We start from the raw sequence: 26007 nt of genomic DNA on the forward strand, positions 1-26007 counted from the left end.
AGCTGAATTCAAGCACCCTGGATAGGAAGACGGCCAAGAATGCGGCCCTGTCCACTCGCTCCTTCCCGGGCGCCGAGCCCACGCTAGCTTCCAGAGGGAGCTTCCCTCCGCCAGAGCGCGACGCCCTCCGAGGGTCCACGCTGCTGGCCCACCGCCCCCACTGGCGGCCCTGGCGTCCACAGCCCGCTTCAGAGCGCAGCTTGGGGGTCTCCTTGGTATCCGCCAACAGCCCCGGGCGGCGACCAAAGCGAACAGAGGGAGGGTGCACCCGACCGGTCGGGGCGGGGCTGGGGTTGGCACGGGGGGGGGGGGGCGGGGGGCTGGCTAAGACCGGCGAGGGCCAAGCGCCAGGCAAGGGGACGCCCTTCTAACTTCCTCGCACTTACGTTTCCTCCCCGGAGCCCAGGCTGGGGCAGCCCTCCTCCTGACCTGTTCCTCTCTTCCCGCCCCATTACCTTCAGCACCACTACCTCCACGCCACGGAGTACTACTGTACGCTCGGCCTCACCCGCCCGCCCAACTCCCGCGCCGGCGATAGCATTCCACACCCCCCTGTCGCCCGCGCGCGCATCACCCCGCCGCCTCCACCGCCTCCACCGCCTCCGCCGCCTCCGCCGCCTCCACCGCCTCCGCCGCCTCCGCCGCCTCCTTCGCCGCTGCCGCGGCAGCACTCCGAGGGGGCGGGGCCTGGGCCGCGGAGCACAGTCAGCCACGGTCCCAGCCTGCCCCGCGCCGGCCAACGAGAGCAAAGCCAGTGACTCACCTCCGCCGAGCTAACTCCTCGCTAGCTCTCCCCTCACACACGCTCACACCCGGTTCGAGATGGCGGCGGCGGCGGCGGGGGACTCTGATTCTTGGGGTGAGGAGGTTACGGGGCCAGGGCCTGGGCCGGCGCCGGCCTCAAGCCGAAGCAGGCACTAACGCGGCTCGCTCTCTTCCGTAGACGCGGACACGTTCTCCGTGGAAGACCCGGTGCGGAAGGTGGGGGGCGGCGGCACTGCCGGCGGGGACCGCTGGGAAGGAGAGGACGAGGACGAGGACGTCAAGGTGGGTGCGGGCCGGGGCTCCGGGCAGCGCGGGAGCGGACTGGCGCTGTCGCGGGCGGGGATGCCCGCCAACGGGCGGGCGGGTGGACTCTGGGCCCAGGGGCGCCGCCCGGGCCTGCGGGCTCTGGGTCCAGACGCGAGCGTAGGGTTCCCCGGTGCCCTTCTCTCCTCTGCTCGCCGGCCATATGGGCCGGAGTCGAGCGGCGTGGCCTTTTGGACTCATTGGCGAGAGCGGTGGCTGCCCCGGCCCCAGCCTTACTTTAAGGGTCTGCACCCAGGCCTGGATCCCACCCGCCAACTGGCGACGGGAGGTGACAGCCGCGGAAGGGCCCGGTCCACGTGCAAACTTCACGGGCTGGAGGCGCTCGCCAAAAGGATCTGGGAAGTTGGGGATTGAGCCCCATGGTTTCTCCCATATGGAAAGTATTGCAACCCACCTACCTTGTTGAGCTCAGGCCTCCCTAGGGGCAGTAACTCATTTGTTTCCGAAAGCCCATTTGTAGAGTTTGTTCGAGTAGTTAGATGAATGAAATACTGTGGTTTAATTTCAGTCTTTTTTGTTTGTTTGTTTGTTTTAAAACACAAGACAAATAGAAGCAGTGAAGTGAAATAACTTTAGGCTTCCCACCCCCACCCTGTGGTAATAGGATGAACGAGTACTAAAATAGTCAGCGGCTAGTGGTCAGAAACCTAGGTAGTCCACACAGTGATCTGGAAAACAGGTCTGGAAAACGGACAGTTGACAGAGTGAGTTATTTGTCTACATATGAAAGATGCCTAAGAAAATATTGGTTGGAGTAGACGAAGGGACCAGTTTTTTTCTCCCGTGCCTTGTTGATCTGAACCAGAATTAGGTTTGTCGTTTTGTTCTTGAAGACTCCTGGGGACTCATCAAATGGCTTCAGATGGCAGTATGACTAGGGCGTTCATTTTTTTTTTTTTTTTAAAGATTTTATTTATTTATTTGACAGACAGAGATCACAAGTAGGCAGAGAGGCAGGCAGAGAGAGAGAGGAGGAGGCAGGCTGTCCGCAGAGCAGAGAGCCCGATGCGGGGCTCGATCCCAGAACCTTAGGATCATGACCTGAGCCGAAGGCAGCGGCTTTAACCCACTGAGCCACCCAGGCGCCCCCGTTCATTTTTTTAAGTAGCTAACAAACCTTTCAAGACCAAAATGTTAAGATTTTTATTAACAGAACTCTCAAAATCTTTTATATTTGTGCAGATAAAGTTTTGTATGAATTGAGAAAATGGTTTTTCTTGGCTTAAATGGCTTAGTGGATGTTTTACTTTCCTAACTTCTACACTTCAATACATATTGGGAAATCCTATTAAGTCCTTCTTCTTGGGTTGAAAAAATTTAAGCTAGATAATCACTATGAACTTATTACTACTTTTGTTTGGATTTTTTTTACCTTTTTCTCCTCAGTCTGATGAGGCGGATGTCCAATTTATGGAACAGCTTGAGGTTCAGGAATAATGTGAGCTTTGCAGACATTGGGATTAATAAATGAGTAGTACCCTTGTGAAGATACTTCGACGGCCCATTTACATGTTGTATAAACATGGGAATGAACTATGTATCAGTCTCATTGCAAGATACTAGTTACCTCCTTATATTGTAGTGGACTTTATGTTTTGAGGCTTAAATTCAAATTTGTCCTTTCACTTTGTATTCTTACTGGATGCAGCTATTAGGACATCTGTTCTGGAAATTGGGAATACTTTAGTAAGTGAGAGGAAGAGATTAGAGAAATCAGGAAAGACGTACTAGAAAATGAAGTCTGAATGGAGTAGTCTGAAGTGATACTGTGAAGTAGCCTGCCAGAGATTACTGGATCTCAAGGGTGTCCAGTCCTGATAAATTTAATTCTGACCACTTGGAACTAAGAGATTTACAGGTTGTAAGAGACCATAAAGGTCATCTTGTCCACTCACTCTTTCAGTGCAGATTCTTTATTTTATGCAGATTTATGCTTTTACATAAACATTGAAGTTGGATCTTGGAGAAAAACTGAATTTGTCCATCTTATTTCTGAGTTGAAATGTTGGTTTATTTCTTTTGAATTTCTTCAAGATTCCCAGGTTTATGGTATTCAAAGAATAGTTTGATTCCTGGGCTTTGCAGTCAGACCAACCTGGGTGTATATTACTGCCTTGACATTTTCTCTGTTCTTGGTTATAAACACGTTTTTAAATCTTTCCTTTTAGTTTCCTAATCTAAATTTTCATTATAGGAGATAACTTCAGGGGGTTGTTTGCTTATTTATTTATTTATTTATTTAGGCTAGGGGGAAGGGAGAGAGAAAATCTTAAGCAAGCTGTCCACGCCTAGTGTGGAGCCTGAGGTGGGGCTTGATCTCATGAACCCAAGATCATGACCTGAGCGGAAATCGAGTCCAACACCAGCTCAGCCACCCAGGTGCCCCTGTTTTACACTTTATTTTATTTATTTATTTTTAAAGACTATTTATTTACTTGATAGAGATCACAAGTAGGCAGAGAGGCAGGCAGAGTGGGGGTGGGAAGCAGGCTCCCTGTTGAGCAGAGAGACTGATGCGGGCTTGATCCTAGGACCCTGGGATCATGACCTGAGCCGAAGGGAGAGGCTTTAACCTACTGAGCCACCCAGGTGCCCCTGTTTTACACTTTAAATGTTTTAATATGTCTAGCATTAGCAGAATTACCTAGCACTTGGGAGGTATTCCATAAATGTTAATACTCTTTTCAAGATGCAGTCTTGAAAAGAAACTAATTTTTCTGGCTAAAGGAAAATATGCTGGTTAGATCTGGTATCTGGGGGTTTATTTTGTGCCACATTTTGTGATTTCCTAAGCTAACTTCTCTCCATAGTGGCTATTTACTCAGAAGTAAGTTCTCTCCACAGTAGCTATTTACTCAGAATTTTACTCAGAATGGGATGACTTTGGTTATCAAGCTTGCTTATTTTAAGCATATTTTAAGCTTATTTTAAGCAAGGTTATTTTGCTTGCTTAGAGATTACCAATCTAGAGTTCAATTTTGTCACTTTGGATGGTAGTGAGTAATACCAAATTTCTGAATTATAGTGTTTTAGTACTTAATTCTTTAGGGATGCGGAAACAAGGCTTAGTTTTCATGAGATCAAATACTCATAACCTTTAATTGTACAGTGTTATGAATTTTTTAAAAGTCTTTAAAGGTAAAATATGCAGAAACAATAAGTTCTTTAGTTTATGTCATCATCTAGTGTTTAACCTTTAATAATATAGATTTAATGTCATTTGTAATGTCCTGAGAAATGAAAAGAAAACTGAGGTCTTTGTTACAGTAATTTGCTTCAGTAGTTTACTGTCTTTCAGTAGACATTATAACATTTTGCTGCCCTTGACTTCTCAAATAGGTGTGTGGTATTGACAGAAATGGATTTAGGTGAAACCATAGAATTATTAATATTCATTAGGAGAGAAGCCTATCCTTCTTCCCAGTTAAAAAGATGAGAACTGGGGGCCCATGGCTGGCTTAGTCAGCAGAACATGCAACTCTTTAACTTAGGTTGTAGATTACTTAAGTCCTTTACAAAAAAAAAATAGGAAAAAAGAAAGGTGAGAACTAGCAAACATCCTCTCCTGTTAACATTTGCTTTATTTTACATTTCTTACTGTCCTGATGTTATGCAGAGGTAGTGGGACGAATTGTTCACTTAGCATATTATCACAGCACTCCTTCCCCATTGCTGGAGTGATGTGCAGGATGTGTTGACTAAGAAGGCAGTGAGTACCTATCCTTCACGAGCAGGGACAACACAGCTTTTACTCTGTTATACTAGTCTCCGAGCATTTCTATATAGAATAGATTAAAAGTTGAATTTATTTAAGGTGTGTAGAATTGTTTTGAGGAGACTTCTGGCTGTGTTCAAATATCTCTGGCATTTGCTCCTGTAATGCTATTATAGAATTTTTTATAAAGATCTGAGAATGGACTTAGTTGAAAACTGCCTGTCTCATCCTACCCATTCAGCCATCTTTTAGGAGCCTCTCCAGCTCAATAGCTTAAATCTACCAGAGTGAGGACATTTTTTCAAAAACTGGAAATAGCTGTTCTCTCTACTTCAGAGAAATGGGAGATTATTGGAAAATACCCAAAAGGTGGGCATTTTGCCAGGAAATGGTATCTTTTTTTTTTTCAAGATTTATTTATTTATTTATTGACAGAGAGAGAGAGAGAGAGAGAGAGATCACAAGTAGGCAGAGAGCTAGGCAGAGAGAGAGAGGGGGAAGCAAGCTCCCCGCTGAGCAGAGAGCCCGATGCGGGGCTCAGATCCCAGGATGCTGGGATCATGACCTGAGCCAAAGGCAGAGGCTTAACCCACTGAGCCACCCAGGCACCCCAGGAAATGGTATCTTGAAGTGTGTGTGTAACTTCTTATGAAAAATTCCAAGCATAAAAAGAGGTAAAGAGAAGTTTAATAAACCCACGAACAATCTTATTTTTTCTGTCTCTCCACTCACTGTTCTCCCCTAACCAGATTATTTTGAGGTAAATCTCAGTTATATCATTTCAGTTCCCTGGTAGTTTTTATAAACTAGTAAGTTTTTAGTTAGATAGCATGTTTGTTACTGGAAAATATTTACCTGCTATGTTTGTCATGCTGGATGACTGAATAAATAAGCCATTTGTTTATTGTTCAGTAACTTGTAAAGTAGAATTGATTAATGACAGTTCCAGATATGAGACAGGTAGGCATCGAGGTGGAATTCAACTGAGTGCTGAGCCGTAATACATAGTAAGATATTAAAAACTTAATGAATTGAATTAAATGAAGTAGGATTTATTGAGGCAGGTACCTTGGCTTCCAGAAGACAGCATACTTCTGAGATGATGGAAGAACATTTGGGCTTCTTTTATTTATTTTATTTTTTTTTAAGATTTTTATTTATTTATTTGACAGACAGATCACAAGTAGGCAGAGAGAGAGAAGGCAGGGAAGCAGGCTCCCCACTGAGCAGAGAGCCTGATGTGGGTCTCTATCCCAGGACTCTGGGATCATGACCTGAGCCAAAGGCAGAGGCCTTAACCTACTGAGCCATCCAGGTGCCCCTGGGCTTCTTTTAAAAACTGAACTTTTCTGGAAAGTCTACCCTTGCCAGAAGCCTGTTACAGAGTTCTGGGGCCTCTTAGAGCAAGACAGTGCAGCTTACAGAACATCCGTGAAAGGCTTTTTTTCTGCAAAAGGTTATTCTTTACCTAAACCAAACTACTTAAAGAAAAGTAAAGGAGTATGTGTTAATTAATGGATTCTTGCGGTGGGGCAAAAGAATTTTACCTTCCTTTGTAGCTACTTCTGTTTGACGATCTATAAATATATCTTGCTTAAGTTGGAAAGCATTTTCAGCCCTAAATGTGTTCTCTTACGCATGTGACATTCTGTAGTTGTACATTATAAAAATGACAGATTAGCCAACTACTGGCTATATTATGAAGAATTTTTAAAAAGCAGGATTTAAAATTTTTGTTTTGTTTTCATTTCTGGTCCTGTTCAGTTGGGAAGCAGATTTTGTTTTTGTTGTTGTTTTAAAGATTTTATTTATTTATTTATTTATTTATTTATTTATTTGACAGAGAGAGACAGAGAGGGAATACAAGCTGGGGGAGTGGGAGGAGAAGCAGGCTTCCCACCGAGCAGGGATCTTGATGGGGGGTGGGGTTCTGTCCCAGGACCCTGGGATCATGACCTGAGCAGAAAGCAGATGCTTAACGACTGAGTCACCCAGGCGCCCTGGGTAGCAGGTTTAAAACTTGAAAAGCAGTCAACTCTTTCAGAGAAATGGCTCAAATGATGTTGGGTGTGTATTGTAGAAGAGTACAGGTAAGTAGTTATAAACCACCTCTGTTTTTTAAGGAAGCTAGCTATTTTACCAAGAGCAACCTGGATGATTGTTTTAAAGACAAATCGAATATTATGTTTAGCAGGTTTATAACCTACCAAAGATAATTGGGCAAGGAATTTACTTGGTTATTGACAGGTAGTCTCTGGAACCAAATAGCCATTTAGAGCTTACTAAAATAAAGATTTAATCGCTACTTAAATGTGTTAATTTTAGTTGTTTCTCGAAGAACATTTTTTTGAATTTTACCAAGTTATTGTCAGGATTTACAAAGTCTTAGTGTTTATAGAAAATTGGGCAGATTTCGACATTCTACCTTACATGTACTTTTTAGGCACTTGGCAAATTTTATAACTAAGAAAACAAAAACTTTAAGTTCTTGGGGAAAACTGCCTGACCTTTTTTGGGATTACTCTCTTTGGAAGGGTGACTAGTCTCTTTGTTGACATCATTATGCTCCCTTCTTTAGGGACTTGTCCCGCTGTGGTAGAAACTTCAGGGCAGAATTGAGTACTCTGGGGTGAGGGTGACAGGCAAGGCTTGCTTTCATGGTTCTTTTATGAATGCAGAAGCAGGTGCCATAGCTGTTCTCAGGACTCTGATGGAACCACTGCTTTAGCTTCTAAAATCCATTCTGCGGTGGAATACCAGGTAGCCTCATTATGTCTACACTGATGGGACAGTTTAACTTGAACGTCTGGAATAAGGTTTATGCTTTGATGGGGAAATCAGGAACAGGGATAAAGATGTGGTACATAGAGTTGATATAAATGAGATACTGAGGGAGCAGTGATATGGGTGGGAGTAATGTTTTACTGGGGGAGGGAACTGAGAAATGCTCCCCTGATGTATCTGCTTCTCCATTTTTGGGTGTCCTGGGATGGAGCTACTCATTTTTAGCCATACTTCTCCCCTCTTGACCCCCTACTACCAGAGGCTGCTAGGCTAGTTTCTTAAAATTAGTAGAAAATCATCACAGGCAATTTGAGGTAGGTAACTGATAAAATTGTAGCTGGGTATGATACCATATGCCATACCCTTCTCTTTGATGAGCTTTTCTGCAATTCCAGGGGAAGTCATTCCAGAACTGATTTAAAGAACACATTTTGGTGGGGGAGAGACCTAAGTCTCAGATAGTTATTGTATACTTTTCAGGGCTCAGGTAAGAAGTTATGTTTCTATGACACTTTAAAGGAACTTTTGTCCATTTAGAAGTGGTTCCTTAATTTTGGGGGGGGTTTGTTTGTTTTGGTTCTTTCATCCTTCATTATATTTCACTAAGATTTTGGGATAGCAATCGCAGGGCCTTAATGTTCTTATCTATAAAATAGGGATAGCACCATCTTATTTACAGAACTTTTGTTAGGGTTAACTGTTACTACATGTAAGGCCCTTTGTACAGTGCCTGGTGAAAAGTAAGCACTTGGTAAATGCTTTATCATCTTCATCATCATCATCATCATCATCATCACGGTTATTAGTAGAGAGAGGTGAATATGTACCCCTTTGAAGTAAGCAAATGGTCTTCCCGTCTGAAGACCCACTCACAGACCCAGCTTTCTATATTCTGTGAAGATTAAAACAACAAAAAAACTCCTGGTGGTTAATTTTTATTTTTAGCTCTGGGGTGACTTTTGTACTGTGGTGTATTGAAAACAAGCACTTAAGCAAACCGGTGAAATTATATAAACATTTACTGTCTAATTTCTAACTCATGTATCTTAGATGTCCAAACAGTGACAAGCAGGTTTGCTTTCAATCTGTTAACCTTGAACTGTAAGTTAAATTGCCAGGGTAAGGTGATTATGAAAATACTTTATTTTTTAAGATTTTATTTATTTGTCAGAGAGAGAGAGAGACAGAACACAAGCAGGGAGAGTGACGGGCAGAGGGAGAAGCACGCTCCCCACTGACCAACTGCGTCTGATGCAGGACTCGGTCCCAGAACCCTAGGATCATGACCTGAGCTGAAGGGAGACTCTTAACCGACTGAGCCACCCAGGCATCCCAAAATATTTTACTTTTCTACAAATTTGTTTCTACTCTGCTTGTAGACCACATGGCAGTCTTAACCAGGAGTTTTTAGTTCTTTGGTGGATTTTTATTAAAATCAAGGCTTGGTTAGTTTAAATACCTAGACTGATTCAGATTATGACCTGTCTTGTTATAAAACAGAAGCTTGGTGTCATAGTTAGGCACCTTAGTCACCCTCTACATCCTCCAGTCGCATCAGGGCCTCTTGCTTTGCATCTGCAATCCTGTGGTTCAGCTTCAAATGGCATGTCATTTACATTTCAAATGGTAGTTGCTGAGACAATGGCCAGGCTACCTGTAGATTAAAGCCCTATCTAAATACAAGGTTGTGTCTGCCCGTATTAAACTTAAACATTCCAAATCTGTGGAGCCTTTGGAAAATTGTTTGATAATCACTTTATATTTAGTGGCTCTGTTAGGTGTAGAAAAGACAAGAGTATAGATCCACCTTAAAGTGTCCCACTCAAGTTAGAGAGTGGGTTCAAGAAGCTATTGATTAGCCCTTGACTGCTCTTAAATATTGGGTTTAAATATTATATGGATTTAATTCATTAATCAGGGTTGTGTTGAATGGAATACTTGAAATAATTGAACCACTGCATTTGATTTGTTTTTTTTTTTTAAGATTTTATTTATTTATTTGACAGACAGAGATCACAAGTAGGCAGAGAGGCAGGCAGAGATAGAGAGGGAAAGGGAAGCAGGCTCCCCGTTGAGCAGAGAGCCCAATGCAGGGCTCGATCCCAGGACCCCGGGATCATGACCTGACTCGAAGGCAGAGGCTTTAACCCACTGAGCCACCCAGGCGCCCTGAACCACTGCATTTGAGAAAGTAAGAAATATAAAGTCCTTAGCTGCAAATTACTTTAAGAGAAGTAGTTCTGGCTTGGTTATCTTGTATTTTGTTAACAGAGAAGGTTTTTTATAGAATTAGACAAGATGATATAAAAGTCAATACGGAAAAACAAACATACAAGAATGGCTAGGAAAATACTAAAAAGCCTGAAAATCTATAAGGGGGGGACTAGCCCTGGCCTATATAAAAACATACTATAATTAAAGTAAAGTTACTAAAATTAAAGTAAAGCAGTATGGTATTGGGGCATGAAGAGAAAATAGCCAGATGGGATAGAAAGCAGAAATAGACCAAGTACCTGTGAAAATTTACTACATGGCAAATCACTGGACTCAGGTGGACTTTTTTTTTTTTTTTTTAAGATTTTATTTATTTATTTGACAGAGAGAGAGAGAGAGAGAGAGATCACAAGTAGGCAGAGAGAGGGGGGGAAGCAGGCTCCCTGCTGAGCAGAGAGCCCAGTGCGGGTCTCGATCCCAGGACCCTGGGATCATTACCTGAGCTGAAGGCAGAGGCTTTAACCCACTGAACCACCCAGGCACCCTCAGGTGGACTTTTTAATAACCAAAGCTGTGACAGTTGGGTAACCATTTGGAAATAGAATAAGATCCATACTTCATACCACACAAGCGAAAAAACTCCACATGGACCAGAGATCTTGTTGAAGAACAATGAAAGTGTATATATTCCAGAAGAAGCTGGCTTGAAATCCACAGGCAAGAAAAGATAAATTTTACTGCATAAATACGGTGGGGTGCATACACTTTATGGGGAAACACTAGAGGTATTTCCATAAGAGAAGAAGGTAATCATCATTATCGCTGCTACCATTCACAGTGTACAAGAGGTTTAGTGAGTGTAATTGGAGAAATCAGTTGTGGAGGCATAAGAATTGGTAAAGAAGTAGAGTACCTGGGTGGCCCAGTCGGTTGAGTGTCAGAGTCTTGGTTACAGTTCATGTCATGGAATCTGGGGCTTCAGGCTTCATGCTCAGTGAGGAGTCTGCTTGAGACTCTTCTCTCCCCCCTACCCCTGCTCTCTCTCTCTCATAAATAAATGTCTTTAAAAAAAAGAACTGGTAAAGAAGTAAAGCTATTCTCATTTGCAGATGATATGTAGTACACTTGGAAAACCCTAGGGAATCAATGAAAAGTGATAAATGAATTTTAAAAAATTCAAATATAAGGTAGCAGGATATAAAATTAAAAGTCAATCATATATACAAATAATAACCAGTTAGAGGACATAACAGGAAAAAACCCGTATTTACAGTAGGAACGCAGAAATTCTTAAGAATGTACCTAAAGAGAAATTCACAAATCTTCTAAGAGAGAAACTTTGTTTTTCTAAAAAGATTTATTTATTTGAGAGAGAAAGCATGGGCAAGGGAGGGGGGAGAGGGAGAAGGAAGCTCCCCACTGAGCAGGGAGCCTGCTGACCCAGAGCTCGACCCTGGGATCATGACCTTTCCACACACCCCTAAGAGGTGAAAATTTAGAGAAAATTTAAAACAAGTAAACTTGAACAAATGGAAAGACAGACCTTTTCCTTGGCTAGGGTAGCTCAACAGCATGATGTCTGTTCTCCCAACATTAATTTATAATTTTAATGCAATACCAAAAAAATTCTAATAAGCTTGTTTCCATGGAGTTAGAAAAGTTGATAATAAGGTGCACACGGAAAAAAGTAAACATGCGAGAATTATTAATAGAGGTCCTTTTCTTTAGGATAACTGGGATGATGATGATGATGAAAAAAAAGAGGAAGCAGAAGTAAAACCAGGTGAGCCACTGGGGTTCCTTCATTTTTGGTTTTCAGTCTTGGTGAGAGTTTAGTGCTTATGTTAAGATACATGATGGAACGGTCACAAAACTGAAAATTTTGCTGTTAAGAAACCCAAACATCCTTCTGTTCTCCCTTTATTATCTTCTCCCATTTCTTCTCTCCCTCAAATCATAATCAGATTGGATCCTGCCTGCCGCTTTCTGTTTGAGTGCTGCTGTTAGGAGAGAGTAGAGGGTGTGGCCTCATATTATAATGATCCAAATCCTGCTGAAAGTGCTGGAGAAATATGAAGGGAGGTGCTTGGGATCAGATCAGAGAGGAGAAAGGAAGAGTCCCAGAACTTTCCCATTCTTATTTGCCTGTAAATCATGAACTGGGAGAAGTTGGTCTCTTGAAATATACAAGTGTTATAAGTCTGTCTCATCCATAAACTGGAAAATATTCAGGGTAACTGATTAAAACATTTCTTTCAGAAGTAAAAGTTTCAGAAAAGAAAAAAATAGCAGAGAAAATAAAAGAGAAAGAACGGCAACAGAAGAAAAGGCAAGAAGAAATTAAAAAGAGGGTAAGTACCATTCATTTCCTGCAATACAGAATTCTCACATCAGTAGTGTACAGTGTCTTAACAGACACCAAATATTACCTGGCAATCTGGGGCTTTGTAAAGACTGTTAATGGACACTGTCAGGTAAGTAAATCCCTGAACTGAATTTGTGGTTTTTGCAAAAAGCTAACCCAGAAGTTTTATGTATTAGAATGCCTTTTAAGTTTCCACAAACATTTGGGACAGTCATGATTGTGTAGTACCACAGTCAGTAATTTTTGCCAGTGCCTGCAGTTCTTACTAGTTGTGATTAGTCTTTATTTGTGGTGTACATATTGAGTGAAATACAGAAAGTATCCATTTCTCTGCCATGTACTATATGGTGTTTTTGTTCCTGATTATTTGGAGGACGATCAGGAATACTGTATTAATTTTTTTAATAGAAAATACATTTACATGATTAAAAAAGCAATGGTAAGAAGAACTCCCAACTCTTCATTTATTTATCCTGTTTTTCTCCCTTTGTCCCTTAAGTGAATATCGGTTTCTTACATCACTAAGGTATCTTTATGTATTTGGATATTCCTATATATTCTTATTCCTTGCTTTTTAAAAAAATTAACATATAATGTATTATTTTTTCCAGGGGTACAGGTCTGATTCATCAGTCTTAACACATTTCACAGTGCTCACTATAGGACATACCCTCCCCAGTGCCCATCACCCAGCCATCCCATTATTCCGTGCTTTTCTTAAGTTTTTTTAAAATTTTTATAGTTTTCACCTTACTTTACTTAATGTATCATTTAATGTATTTAATCTTTTCATCTCAGATTAAAGAGAGTTCTTTATTTTTTTTCTTGGCTTTTCATTCAGAAAAATTTCAAACATAGAAATAGAGAAAGTGAATAATCATATGTGTCACCTAAGTTTAACAGTTGCTGATATTTGTCATATTTGCCTCATTAACTCTTTTTGTTATTAAAATGTAATCAGGGGACATCTGGGTGGCTCAGTCGTTGGGTGTCTGCCTTCAGCTTGGGTCATCATCCCAGGATCCTGGGATCGAGCCCCACTTGGGCTCCCTCCTTGGAAGGAAGCCTGCTTCTCCCTCTTCCACTCCCCCTGCTTGTGTTCCCTCCCTTGCTGTGTCTTGCTCTGTCAAATAAATAAAATCTCTTTTAAAAAATGTAATCAAGTATGTAATAGACATTTTGCATTTTATCTTGAAATACTTTAGTATGCATCTCTGAAAGAGCAAAGCTATTTCTCACATGATTACATACCTAATAAAGTGAACTGTAATTTTTTAACATCCTCTAGTATTCAGTTTATATGCATTTTTCTGATTGTCCCCAAATGTCTTTTATGTATTGTTTGTTCGGACAAGGACCTTGCATTACATGAGTTAACACATGCTAAGTCTCTGGAATGTCTTTCTCTCTTTAAAATGACATTGCCTTATTGAAGAGAGGAGCCCAGTTGTCTTATAAAATATCCCACCTTCTTGGGCGCCTGGGTGGCTCAGTGGGTTAAGCCGCTGCCTTCAGCTCAGGTCATGATCTCAGGGTCCTGGGATCGAGTCCCACATTGGGCTCTCTGCTCCGCAGGGAGCCTGCTTCCCTCTCTCTCTCTGCCTGCCTCTCTGCCTGCTTGTGATCTCTCTCTCTCTCGCTGTCAAATAAATAAAATCTTAAAAAAAAAAAAAATCCCACCTTCTTGATTTGTCTGATTGCTTATAGTCTAATTATAGTCAGTTTCCTGTAACTTGGCAGATAAATCTAAAAATTGGATTGGATTCAGATTAAACATTTTTAGTTGGAATCCTTGAGAGGTCATGCTGTGTGCTTCATATTGCATCACATCACACCAGGAGTCACATAAAGTCTGTCCTATTATTAGCGGTGCTAAAATTGATCACTTGGTTAAGGTGGTAACATCCTTTTATTATAAACTTACATATCCTTGCAAGTAATCCAGTTTGACGTTAGCCTCTCACCCATTTGTTTAGTATTAGTGATGATTGTTGCCTAGTGTTATTAGGGATTGCAGAATGGTGATTTTTCTCATCCTATGATTTCTCTTCATTTATTATTGGCTGGCATCCCCCCCCCCCACCAGAAGGAAAAAGTAAGAAACTGTGTTGTTTGGTTACTTTGGATATGGTTTGTGCTAGAAGAGTAAAAGCTTAATTGTTTTAATTACCAATTTTTCAGAGTAAGGAGGGTGTGTAAAAATACTTCAGATGGTGAAAAATGAGGGATTTTTGTGGGTTTCTTCTTCTTCCCTTTTTTTTTTTTTTTTAAAGATTTTATTTATTTATTTGAGAGGGAGAGAGAATGAGAGGAGAGGTAAGCAGGAGAAGAAGCAGACTCCCTGCTGAGCAGGAAGCCCGATGTGGGACTTGATCCTGGGACTCTAGGATCATGACCTGAGCCGAAGGCATTCATTTAACCAACTGAGCCACCCAGGCGCCCTGTTGGTTTCTTTTTGAGTAAATTTGTGGATTTAGAGGTTTTTATAAATTGATTGTTTTACCCAGATATAGTAATTATTTTTTTGACGCTCAAATTGTCCCAGCTTTAGCCAGTAGGAAACCCTTTAGGTTGTTGAAACTTCTTTAAAGATTTTTTTTTTAAATTTTTTTATTTATGACAGAGAGAGATCACAAGTAGGCAGAGAGGCAGGCAGAGAGAGTGAGAGGGAAGCAGGCTCCCCGCCAAGCAGAGAGCCCGACGCGGGACTCGATCCCAGGACCCTGAGACCATGACCCGAGCCGAAGGCAGCAGCCTAAACCACTGAGCCACTTCATCTTTTTAACAGAATCTTTGAAAACTTCCTTGCTTTCTGACAGTAAGAAGTATTGAGCTCAATTGGTAAACTCTCTTCTTTAGGCCTGGAATCAGCTACTACTTTTATGGTTCTTTTTAGTTGAAAATGATATTAATGGCCAAATCTAGTTGCTAGTAGGACTCACTGAGGTGGCCTTGCTTTCTAGACCTTTTTTATGGGTGAAGCTAGGAAATTAATAAATGTACATGAGAGAGTGTGTGTGTATGTGTTGTGTGTGTAAGCATTAGTTCATATTGATGTTTTCTCTTATTCTGAAAATACTGGTTTCTGATAATGTTAACATAATTTTTATTAGCTTTTCTACAATACCAGTAATACTAACAATGTAAAGCTACTGAATCAAGTTTAGGATTTCCTTGCAGTTCTTTTTGGGCTTAGAATATTTCCTACTAAGGATGTAGAATTAGATCCTGGGTTCTAAAGTCATTAGTATTATTTTCCCTGTATATTTTGATATACATTTTAGAGTCATTTTGTTTCCATTTTTAAGGTTTCCTTTTCTTTTTAATTTAACTTTATCCTTTAAACATGAAATGTGTTCAGAAGTCAAAACTATACCGAAATGGTACACTCAGAAAAGTCTCAAACATCCATTCTTATTCTGTCCTCTTCATCCTGTTCCCTGACACTTCCTATAAGAAACCATTTTTATTAGTTTTTGGTTTAGTCATCCTTTTTTTTTTTTTTTGGTAGCTGTATGGTATTCCATTGCCTCAATGCACCATATTTTGTTTGACCAGTCTTCGAGTGAGGGACAGCTAGATTTTTTTCCTCCTAGTCTTTTACTTGATTAACAGTACTTCCATGAATAACCATATGTGTTTGTCATTTTTTTTTTTTTTTTTAAGATTTTACTTATTTATTTGTCAGAGAGAGGGGAGAGAGAGCAAGTGAGCACAGGCAGACAGAGTGGCAGGCAGAGGCAGAGGGAGAAGCAGGCTCCCTGCCAAGCAAGGAGCCTGATGTGGGACTCGATTCCAGGACGCTGGGATCATGACCTGAGCCGAAGGCAGCCACCCAACCAACTGAGCCACCCAGGCGTCCCTGTGTTTGTCATTTCTGATGGGTGTAGTCACATTTGCAGGATAAATTCCCAAATGAGAGATTGCTGGATTAAAAGGCAAATCATACTTGTGGTCTTGATAAATGTTCCCAGATTGCCCTCTGTATGGCATTGTATCAGTTTGCGTTTGCCAGTGACAACGTATGAGAGTTACCGCATTCCCCAGTTACATTCCCCAGGAACATTTTAGGTACTTTTTAATAATTTGTATTTGTGTATCTAAATATATCCACAGGTGTGTTTCTATGATCAGAACAAGCAATAGACTCTTATAGCTCAGTCTAAGAAGCCATCTTGATTAGGTCTTTCTTGGTCATTGAAATTAAGATTTATACTTTCTCTGAAAATACTTTATTTATTTATTTATTTGTCAGATAGAGAGAGAGAGCAAACATAGGCAGAGGAAGAGAGTAAAGTAAAGTAAAGCAGGCTTCCCTGCTGAGCAAGGAGCCCAATGTAGGACTCGATCCCAGGACCCTGGAGTCATGACCTGAGCCGTAGGCAGTGACTTAACTGACAGAGCCACCTAGGCGTCCCTATACTTCTTTTTTGTATCTTGGTATTAGTCTCCAACATAAAGGAACATTAGATAGTTTGTCTTAGGTCAAGTATTGAGTTAAGATATGTTCAGTTTTGATGCAGGAAATACTTAATGATGTCCAGATCTACGAAGATGGTTAAGTCACAATATTTCCCTGAGAAATAGTCTGAGATTTCTTTAACTTGGCATAATGACATTTCTTATTTCATCTTCTTCATGAGAAACAAAATGCTGTATATTATAGAAGTGTACTTCTGAATCAGAATCTTGTAAACTGCACGGACAGGGAAGACCACAAATGGCACAAGCTCCCTCTGCTTTGAGGGAAAACAAACTTTGAAGTTTGTTACTTCAGTAAATACTGTCACAGATTTTCCCTCATAGTAAAATGCATTTGTTGTAGGAAACATCATAGTATAAAGAAATGATATTCAAAAAAAAAAAAAAAAAGAAATGATATTCACCAAACCATTAACTAGCATCTCAGAGGACTAGGACTGGGAAATAAGCAATAAGTTCTATTGTATGTGTTTAAATTTGTTAATAAATGATAATATGTTACTTTTTTTTTTTTTTTAAGATTTTAGTCATTTATGTGAGAGAAAGCACACAAGCAGGTGGGAGAAGCAGAGGGAGAGGGAGAAAGACTCCCCACTGAGTGGGGAGCCAGGCACGGAACTCATCCCACCTGAGCTGAAGGCAGACACTTTAACCAGCTGAGCCACCCAAGCTCCAGATAATGTTACTTTTATAATAGTAACAATATGAAAAGATAAATTCTTTTTATGATTCATTGAAAAAAGGACATTTTTTTATGTCTGCATGGTACAGTTGACCTTTGAACAGTATGAGAGTTAAGGGTGCACAGTTGAAAATCCACATACAACTTTTTTTTTTTTTTTAAAGATTTTATTTATTTATTTATTTGACAGAGAGAGATCACAAGTAGATAGAGAGGCAGGCAGAGAGAGAGAGGGAAGCAGGCCCCCTGCTGAGCAGAGAGCCCGATGTGGGACTCGATCCCAGGACCCTGAGATCATGACCTGAGCCGAAGGCAGCGGCTTAACCCACTGAGCCACCCAGGCACCCCCACATACAACTTTTGACTCCCCCAAAACTTAACTACTAATAGCTTAATGTTGACGTAAATGGCACATAATTTTGTGGTTGTGTGTATTATATACTCTATTCTTACAATAAAGTAAACTAGAGGGGGGAAAATGTCACTACATCATAAAGAGGGGCATCTGGGTGGTGTAGTTGGTTAAGTGTCTGACTGGACTCTTGGTTTCAGCTCAGATCATCATCTCGGGGTCATGAGATCCAGCCCTGTGTCGGGCTCCACACTGACCACTGAGTGTACTTCAGATTCTCTCTCCTTCTGCCCCTCCTGCTTGTTCTCTCTCTCAAATAAATAAATCTTTTTAAAAAATCATAAAGAGAAAATGCATTTACTATACTTATTAAAAAAAATCTATGACTAAGTGGACCCATGCAGTTCAAGCCTGTGTTATTCAAGGGGTCATCTGTATTGTCATATGGATGTGCTATACTTTATTTAACTTTTCTGTTGTTGAACATCTGGGTTGTCTCTAGATGTATTTGAAATTATAGGTAATGCTCCACTGGACCTCCTTGTAGCTAAATGTGTGCATCTTTGGTTTCTTAAGATAAATAACTAGAAGTGGAATTATTTGATTTCATATAAATCATATAAAAGTATTTTAAGACTTCATACATATTTCCAAGTTGCCCTAGAAAGGTTGTTTCAAAATGTGGTCTTTAGCGGAAGAATATGAAAGTGCAGTCTTTCCCTTTTCTATAGTCTCAATTCCATATTTTTTCAAAAGGCTATTTTGGAAATAAACTCATTCTCTCACATTACCAGCTGTGTTAACCTTCTGTTACTATGGACAGGTTGTTTAACCTCTCTGCGCCTAGTATTTTATTTCATGTAAAATCAGGGTAAGAATATCTAAAGTATTGGGGTGCCTGGGTGGTACAGTTGCTTAAGCATCCATCTCTTGGTTTCAGCTCAGGTCATGATCTCAGAGTCGTGGGATTGAGCCCCATGTTGGGCTCTCACTCATCATGGAGTCTGCTTGAGATTCTTTATCCTTTTGCGCCTCGTGCTTGTTCTTTCTCAAATAAAATTTTTTTTTAAAGATTTTATTTATTTGACAGAGATCAAAAGTAGGCAGAGAGGCAGGTAGAGAGAGAGGAGGGGAAGCAAGGCTCCCTGCTGAGCAGAGAGCCCGATGTGGGGCTTGATCCCAGGATCTTGGGATCATGACCTGAGCTGAAGGCAGAGGCTTTAACCCACTGAGCCACCCAGGCGCCCCTCAAATAAATAAATCTTAAAAAGAAATATCTAAAGTGTCTAGAAGGATGCCTGAAATACAATAAACACTTTATAAGTGTTTGCTATTATTTATATGTGTTTATAAAAAAATTCACACAATACAAAAGTGTACTGGTCCATCATAATGCCTGCTGTTTTAAAACTTCCTTTCTGTCTTAATTTTAGTTAGAAGAACCTGAAGAACCTAAAGTACTAACACCAGAAGAACAATTAGCAGATAAACTGCGGCTAAAGAAATTACAGGAAGAATCAGACCTTGAATTAGCAAAAGAAACTTTTGGTAAGTGCTGGTGATTGCAGTGAAGTATTGAAGTTCCAGGTGAATACTGTGGAAATGTTACTAAATACTACCAAGTTTAGAAAATATATCCTTTTTTGTTTTTGAAATAATATTTGCTTAGATATTAGAAAGTAGTTTTTTTTTTAAGATTTCATTTATTTATTTGTCAGAGAGAAGGAGAGAGAGAGAGAGCGCGCGCACGCACACAAGCAGGCAGAGAGGCAGGCAGAGGCAGACAGAGAAACAGGGTCCCTGCCGAGCAAGGAGCCCATGTGGGACTTGATCGCAGGACCCCGGGATCAAGACCTGAGCCGAAGGCAGCAGCTTAACCTACTGAGCCACCCAGGCATCCCAGAAAGTAGTTTTTAATGTTTGTATTTGAGATTTCATTGCTTAAGGTAGAGTGAGATACATGTTCAGATTTTTGAAAAATTGTTTTGAGTATCAAGTAAAAGATTATTAAGATAAGTCATTGGACCCAAATAGAGTATACTACCGCTTTAAATATACTTATCAGCTGGATGAAATTTGGATGAAATGTGAGGCTTGTAGCTTTGAGGTTTAAATTTTGAACTGACTATAGGGCTGTGCCTTTGCTCAGGTTCATTTCTTTCTGTGACCCTTCTTGGCCCTCACCATGCCCTGTCTTTGGAGGGCTTCCATTTCTTTGTGCCACCCTTGCAGCTGTGGTTGGTACATGAGATAAAAGATAGTTTAGGGTCTTGTGCCCAGTTGAGTTCAGAGTGCTAGGGGTACAGGGTAAAGGAAGAAACATGGCCAAAGAAACAGATAAAAGCTCTCATTTTGTTTAAGCTCATTGTTGTCGTTACCTATTGAGTACTTTTCAGAGTAGAAGATCATGTTGAAACATTAAATAACTTTGAAATTGAAACCTAGAGCTAAGAAGGATATAGTTATCTTGATCTTTACCCCCTCCTTCCTCTTTTTAAAAATGGATCAAGCAGGGGCACCTGGGTGGCTCAGTGGGTTGAAGCCTCTGCCTTTGGCTTGGGTCCTAATCCCAGGGTCCTGGGCTCGAGCCCTGCGTCGGGCTTTGCTCAGCGGGGAGCCTGCTTCCTCCTCTCTGCCCACTTGTGATCTCTCTGTCAAATGAATAAATTAAAAAAATCTTTAAAAAAAAAAAAAAGGATCAAGCTGGCTATAATGATCCTTCTCCTTTCTTCGGGAGGTGTGATTTTTCTCCCCATGAGTTGCCAGCAATCTCTGAGGAGTGGCTATGATGCTCCTGTACCCTGGTGTGTGCTTGGCATGTCTTACCTGCACTCATCTCATTACAGAGGGCATGCAACTATTATCCAGTGTCTTCATAGGATGGTAATAAGCCACCCATGTGTTTATTAAAGAGAAGAGTTTACCTGGTACCCATAAATTCTAATATGGGACCACAATTATAGATTAAAAGGCAAAAATATGCATTCATACAGGCATCATTTGGTTAATAGGATTTTAATGTTGTGTTTCTCATGCTAAAATACTGAATCAGTGATACTGTTAACAACTAATTTGCTTTACTGTTGAGGAGGATATAGAATGTACTGTCTCTTAGCCTAGAATCCTTTTAGGCCAGATTTATTTTTCCTTGGGGATTTAACACATGGTTTACCCCCACTTTGCCTCTGAAGTCAGCTGGATACTTTCATGGGAACCATCTTTAATTTTATTGCATTTTCCTTCTCTCTGTACTTTCCTGTGGGCTCTTCTTAGACCTATGCTTTAAGAGCATCCCTTTTGTGCCAAGGACTCCTTTGGTGGTCTGCTGAAGACTATGGGTTTGTTCTTAATATGTTTTTAAATGCATAAAACAAAATACGTAGGGTTTTACTTAGTGAGAAAGCCCTCTGAAATAGGTATCAAAATACTAAAACAACTTGAGATACAGTAAGAATGTGCTTCTTTGGGGTGCCTGGGTGGCTCAGTGGATTAAACCTCTGCCTTAGGCTCAGTCATGATCCCTGGGTCCTGGGATCAAGCCCCCGCATCAGGCTCTCTGCTGTGGGGAGCCTGCTTCCCCCTTTCTCTCTCCCTGCCTCTCTGCCTACTTGTGATCTCTCTCTCTCTGTCAAATAAATATATATATATTTTTAAAAAGAATGTGCTTCTTTATTAATGCATTAACTAAGAGCCAGTGTCAGATCTAATAAGTAATATAATTTAAAAACATTTCAGGATAACTACACCTGTAATGTGATATGAAAATACCTGATCTTTTATTGGTAACAGGTTTTGCTAATTTCACTGTGAATTGTTGCCTATAATCAAAATGAAAGGAAATGCTAAATTAGAGGTTAGTGAAAATAAAGCTATAAATTTTTTTCTGACCCAAATTCACATACCTCCTGATTGCTGTCCAAGGACTCCAGTGGACCTATGTTAAGAACCTGTGCTTTAGCGTGAAGTAACAGGGTAGTTCAGCCATCTAGTTAGTTTATAAATGTGGGGAAAAAAAAACAAAAACCCTTTCTGATATTTTTAGTGCTTCCTCTTCTCCTGCAGGTGTTAATAATACAGTTTATGGAATAGATGCTATGAACCCATCTTCAAGAGATGACTTCACAGAGTTTGGAAAGTTACTAAAAGATAAAATTACACAATATGAAAAGTCACTATATTATGCCAGTTTTTTGGAAGCCTTAGTTCGAGATGTGTGTATTTCATGTAAGTAATTCTAATCTCTATCCTTGTGGGTGGATTTTAGGAAGGGCACATCATACTCAGGAGGATGGAAGTTGACTATTTTTTCGCATTCTATAATAAACATAGGATTGATTTTTAGAAGTTACCTTGGGAATGTTCTGCAAAAAGCATGAGTGGTTTTGTTTTTTGAGGCGGCCCTCTTCATGTTTTTAAAATGGCTTCCCAAAAGGGACATGTGAGCTTTGCTGACCCAGCAGCTAACAAAATACTAGCTGCTGCTTTTATCTAACTATATCTTAAAGGGACTAGGAAGTATCTTTTGGGGAAAATGATCCCTGAGCATATGGAATCTTAGACCCGAGGGAGACCACAGCAAATGTCTTTTCCTTTTACAAACAAGGAAGTCTGTGACTTGGTTTAAGTTGCTCAACAGAGCTGGTCCCTATTCTTTGGGTCCATTGGTGTGGTGCCATGCTCTGAGAGTCCTACATTTCAGAGGCAGGGTGTGTGGGAGTTAAAAACCAGGGGTGGAGTGACACTAGTGTGGAAGGGACTATTTTTGCTGATATTTGCTGTTGTTAAGATTGAGAAAAAGGAATTCTGCACAGTGAACTTTACACTGGGTTTTCCTTGAGAAATCTTTACCGCACTGGAGGTTCTAAACTTGATCAGTGATACACCCATGGTTGGTATTTTATTTGCATGTACTTTTTTTTCCCCCTATTTTTGAAGGTGCTCTCAAATGAAAACTGAAACACTTTTTTGATAGCTGAAAACTGGTGTCTGTTTCCAGCTTGATATTTCTCTAAGGATGGAAGGATGTGTTGTCCTGTAAACAGGCTTGTCTCCAATGGGACACTGCGATCTCTGAGGCGCCTACTATTTTCATTCTGGTTCCTCTGGTTGAAAATGGAGACCCCAAGGGGTGGAGAGTTGTCATTTGTAGTTTTAAAAATCCTTCCATGTTCATTTAAGCCACTCTTTACTGCGCATTTGAGGATTTGCTGTGGAAAGGCATAGTAATCCTCTATATGATTACCGCGCCCCCCCCCCCCCAACCAATTCATGTTTGTAGATTGAGTAAGGAAGTATGGTAGGGAGCTCTGTGAGCTCTGAAGACATTTTTTCGTTTCTCTTTGAACAATGGTGTCTTGGTTATTATAGGTTATTATAAAGAAATTTAAGTAGTTCTGATTTAATGGGCCTAACCCTAGACTGAATGATTCTTTACTGTCTTAAATTCATAGGCTTTCCAAAGTTACTGAAGTTAATCATGGCCAAATTAGATGTGGTATTCCTTTTTTTTTTTTCCCCTTAGTGGAAATTGATGACTTGAAAAAGATTACCAATTCACTGACTGTGCTTTGCAGTGAAAAACAAAAGCAAGAAAAGGTAAGAGCAAGCATGCGGAGGAAATGCATATTCCAGGAGGATGGGGATGTAGGCATAATATTCTGAACAAGGGTAGAAGAAGCCTGAACTAAAACTTTAAGTTGGAACAGAGCAGGACTGAGTGCAATTACCATCCTCTTGTTTACAGACACATTCATGGTTTTCTTTTGGGAATTAATAGAAATTGCCCAGGGTTAGGGTCTGGGATCTCCCTTTGAGAACTGAAGCTTTTTGGTACCAGAGGCTTTGTTTGGTATCTGAGGGTTTCTGTACCAGAAAAAGATACTCCCAGTAGGTAGGCTCATAAATTCACCCTCTTTTGTCTTTAGCAAAGCAAAGCCAAAAAGAAGAAGAAAGGCGTGGTCCCTGGAGGGGGATTAAAGGCTACCATGAAAGATGATCTGGCAGATTACGGTGGCTATGATGGAGGATATGTACAAGACTATGAAGACTTCATGTGACATTTTCTCTTCTCCTGGTGTCTTCTTTCTGTTGCCCACAATCCCTTCAACATGTAGCACAACTTCCTTTCCTTTCAGTTCTGCCAAATGCTACAATCAGAAGTGCAGTATCTTTTGTGCTGGTTATTTAACCCCTTGACACTTAGGTGCTAATGTGCGAATGAGGGAACTTGGATCTTGCTGCCAAGGGGTTAAAATTGGGAACCTCAGTTGCTACTAAATCATAGTTTAAAAAAGAAAAAACAAAACCTAATAATGTTGTCATTGTTGCTCTCTGATTCCATAGCAGCAGTCACTGAATTGGAAACAAAGGTTGCAACATGACAAAAATTGTGTAGTATTTACCAGCACCATTCAGTAATACAGCCTTAACCATACCTCCTTGAACTACTTCATAACTTGTCAAGAAAAGCAGTTTGCGGCAAGGCCATGTGGTGTGCACCTAGTATTAAAATTGCTTTGTCTTAAAATTGAGCGTGAGGATATTAAAAAAATACATTGTGAAGAAGACTGTTTGATACAATGGCTGAAAAGCACTAGCTTGATATTTAAAAATTAAATGACCAAACCCTCCAACTTTGAAGCTGAAGAAGGTAAACCTCTCCATTATTGCACTGCATTACAACTTGTGGGATCTCTCGATTGCATAGACTGTCTAGTTCCTATTTATCAGACTGTTCTACTGATGGAGTGCTTCAGATGGGGGATGGAAGCTCTTTACCTGTTTTATTTCCCTGATTTAAGTGACAATTCTCCTTTGTTCTTTTAGGCTGCAGTGGAATAACTAACAGGGTTTTGGCATTTCCTTTCCTTTATAAAACATGCTCAGCAAACTGCACCAGTTGACGACAGTTTGGTAAATTGTTACGTTAACAATTATGACATCTGCAATGTTTTATAAAAGCAACTAATTTAATAAAATCACTATTGTGAGGACTTAAATTTTGTGTTAACTCCCAAGAGCTAGTTTTCGAGGGTACAGAACCCAGCTCTTGGGACTAGAGTTCTCTGTATACTTAGAAAGCTTAGTAAATGCCTAACGAGCAGTTATGGCTTTAAGACAAAAATGATGTGCCAGGCCCTGAATAGTGTCACCCTAGAGCAAAAGAGGGATAGGGCTGCCTTCCACTTCTTATTTATTTGGGCAAATTAGTAACTAGAAGAGCTTATTTATTTGAAGTAATTGAGCTTGTTACTCAGGTTATGGCTGTAAGCACAGATTGGGTGATCTTTATTATATATTTTCTGTTAAACAATTTAACCAAATTTGTGGTTGGAGTCTTTTTTGAAACCACCAGAGAATCAAAAGCAGGGGCAGAACAAAAATGTTTTAAATTTCTCTTAAATAGGAATTAGCAGCCTCAATCAAAGCTCTGTTAGACTGCTGAGTATAAGAAAGGACCATCTGAGTGATCTGAGGAGTTAACAGAAAGCAGTGACTACACAGCAATAATTACAGCAAATAAAGATTGTTTTAAGGCAGACAAGGGCTAAGATTTCCTTGGCAGTAATAATGACATACAATGAATTTAAAATCTATTTTATTATAGAGATCAGTTTCTAACAAATGAAAATGTATCATCTGTTCCTTAACTGTGTAAATAATATTAAATTCCTTTGAAACTGGAATCTCCAGGCACAGGTATTCTTTAATCAATATTGTATATCTAAATAGAAGCCAGACTTGAGGAACATGGAGCTTTTGATCTTAATACCAATATCTATATAAAGTGGTATAGATGAACAATCACTTTTAAATAATTTCCTTGTGAAAATTCTCTCATTCTTTATCCACTATTCACAAGGGACTGGTTACGATCAGTCCTGGGGTTTTACAACTTGAAAACAAATATCCCCAATGCATTATCCTACTCTGATCACAAACATCCGTCAGTACCTCATCTCAGTACCAGAAAATAGGCGCCTTAGGACACCTCGACAATAACCACCCTCCGGTCATCTGAATGCACCTAACCTGCTAGCATGTCCTTCAGACAGCAGCCGGTCTGAGGGTCCTTCAGCAGCACATTTACAATGTCAAAAAACTTGTGTTCGTATGCGAGCTTGTAATACAGGTAGACATCTTCACAGTATGTGAGTAACTTCTTCAGGTTTTTCACAGCTGTATCAGCCAGTTGATGTTGTTTATATCTAGACAAACATAAGAACGTACGGGTTACAATCCTGCATTTTGGAGTGAGGCCTGTCACTGACACAGCTACTTAGGATCCTGGAATTTGAGAAATTATTTAAGACTAGTATTAGGGG

The 26007-nt window shown here is 40.4% G+C and overlaps 2 protein-coding genes across 4 annotated transcripts in view; one reads left to right on the forward strand and one right to left on the reverse strand.

Moving 5' to 3' along the window:
* The first annotated feature begins 710 nt into the window (after positions 1–710).
* Positions 711–24249, forward strand: EIF3J (eukaryotic translation initiation factor 3 subunit J). Its single transcript, XM_046007505.1, has 8 exons — positions 711–859; positions 944–1047; positions 11531–11585; positions 12062–12153; positions 19117–19231; positions 21746–21907; positions 23205–23278; positions 23608–24249. The coding sequence occupies exons 1-8, from the start codon at positions 823–825 to the stop codon at positions 23737–23739; spliced, it is 771 nt and encodes a 256-aa protein (XP_045863461.1). The 5' UTR covers positions 711–822; the 3' UTR covers positions 23740–24249.
* SPG11 (SPG11 vesicle trafficking associated, spatacsin) overlaps positions 23852–26007 on the reverse strand; it is an 87289-nt gene continuing 85133 nt past the window's right edge. For all 3 annotated transcript variants that reach the window (XM_046007503.1, XM_046007502.1, XM_046007504.1), the window contains one exon: positions 23852–25890. In XM_046007503.1, coding sequence (XP_045863459.1) covers positions 25710–25890 — 181 coding nt within the window. In that variant the 3' untranslated portion in view covers positions 23852–25709. The remainder of the gene's footprint in view (positions 25891–26007) is intronic.

The sequence above is a fragment of the Meles meles genome, chromosome 6, assembly GCF_922984935.1.
Source record: "Meles meles chromosome 6, mMelMel3.1 paternal haplotype, whole genome shotgun sequence".
Lineage (NCBI taxonomy): Eukaryota > Metazoa > Chordata > Mammalia > Carnivora > Mustelidae > Meles > Meles meles.

What these genes read in the sequence shown, in the direction of transcription:
- EIF3J (XM_046007505.1), top strand. Translation starts at nt 823, where the DNA reads ATGGCGGCGGCGGCGGCGGGGGACTCTGATTCTTGGG. An exon ending in GGGGGACTCTGATTCTTGGG is followed by an intron (nt 860 to 943) that starts GTGAGGAGGTTA and finishes TCTCTTCCGTAG; the next exon opens with ACGCGGACACGTTCTCCGTG. An exon ending in ATTAGCAAAAGAAACTTTTG is followed by an intron (nt 19,232 to 21,745) that starts GTAAGTGCTGGT and finishes CTTCTCCTGCAG; the next exon opens with GTGTTAATAATACAGTTTAT.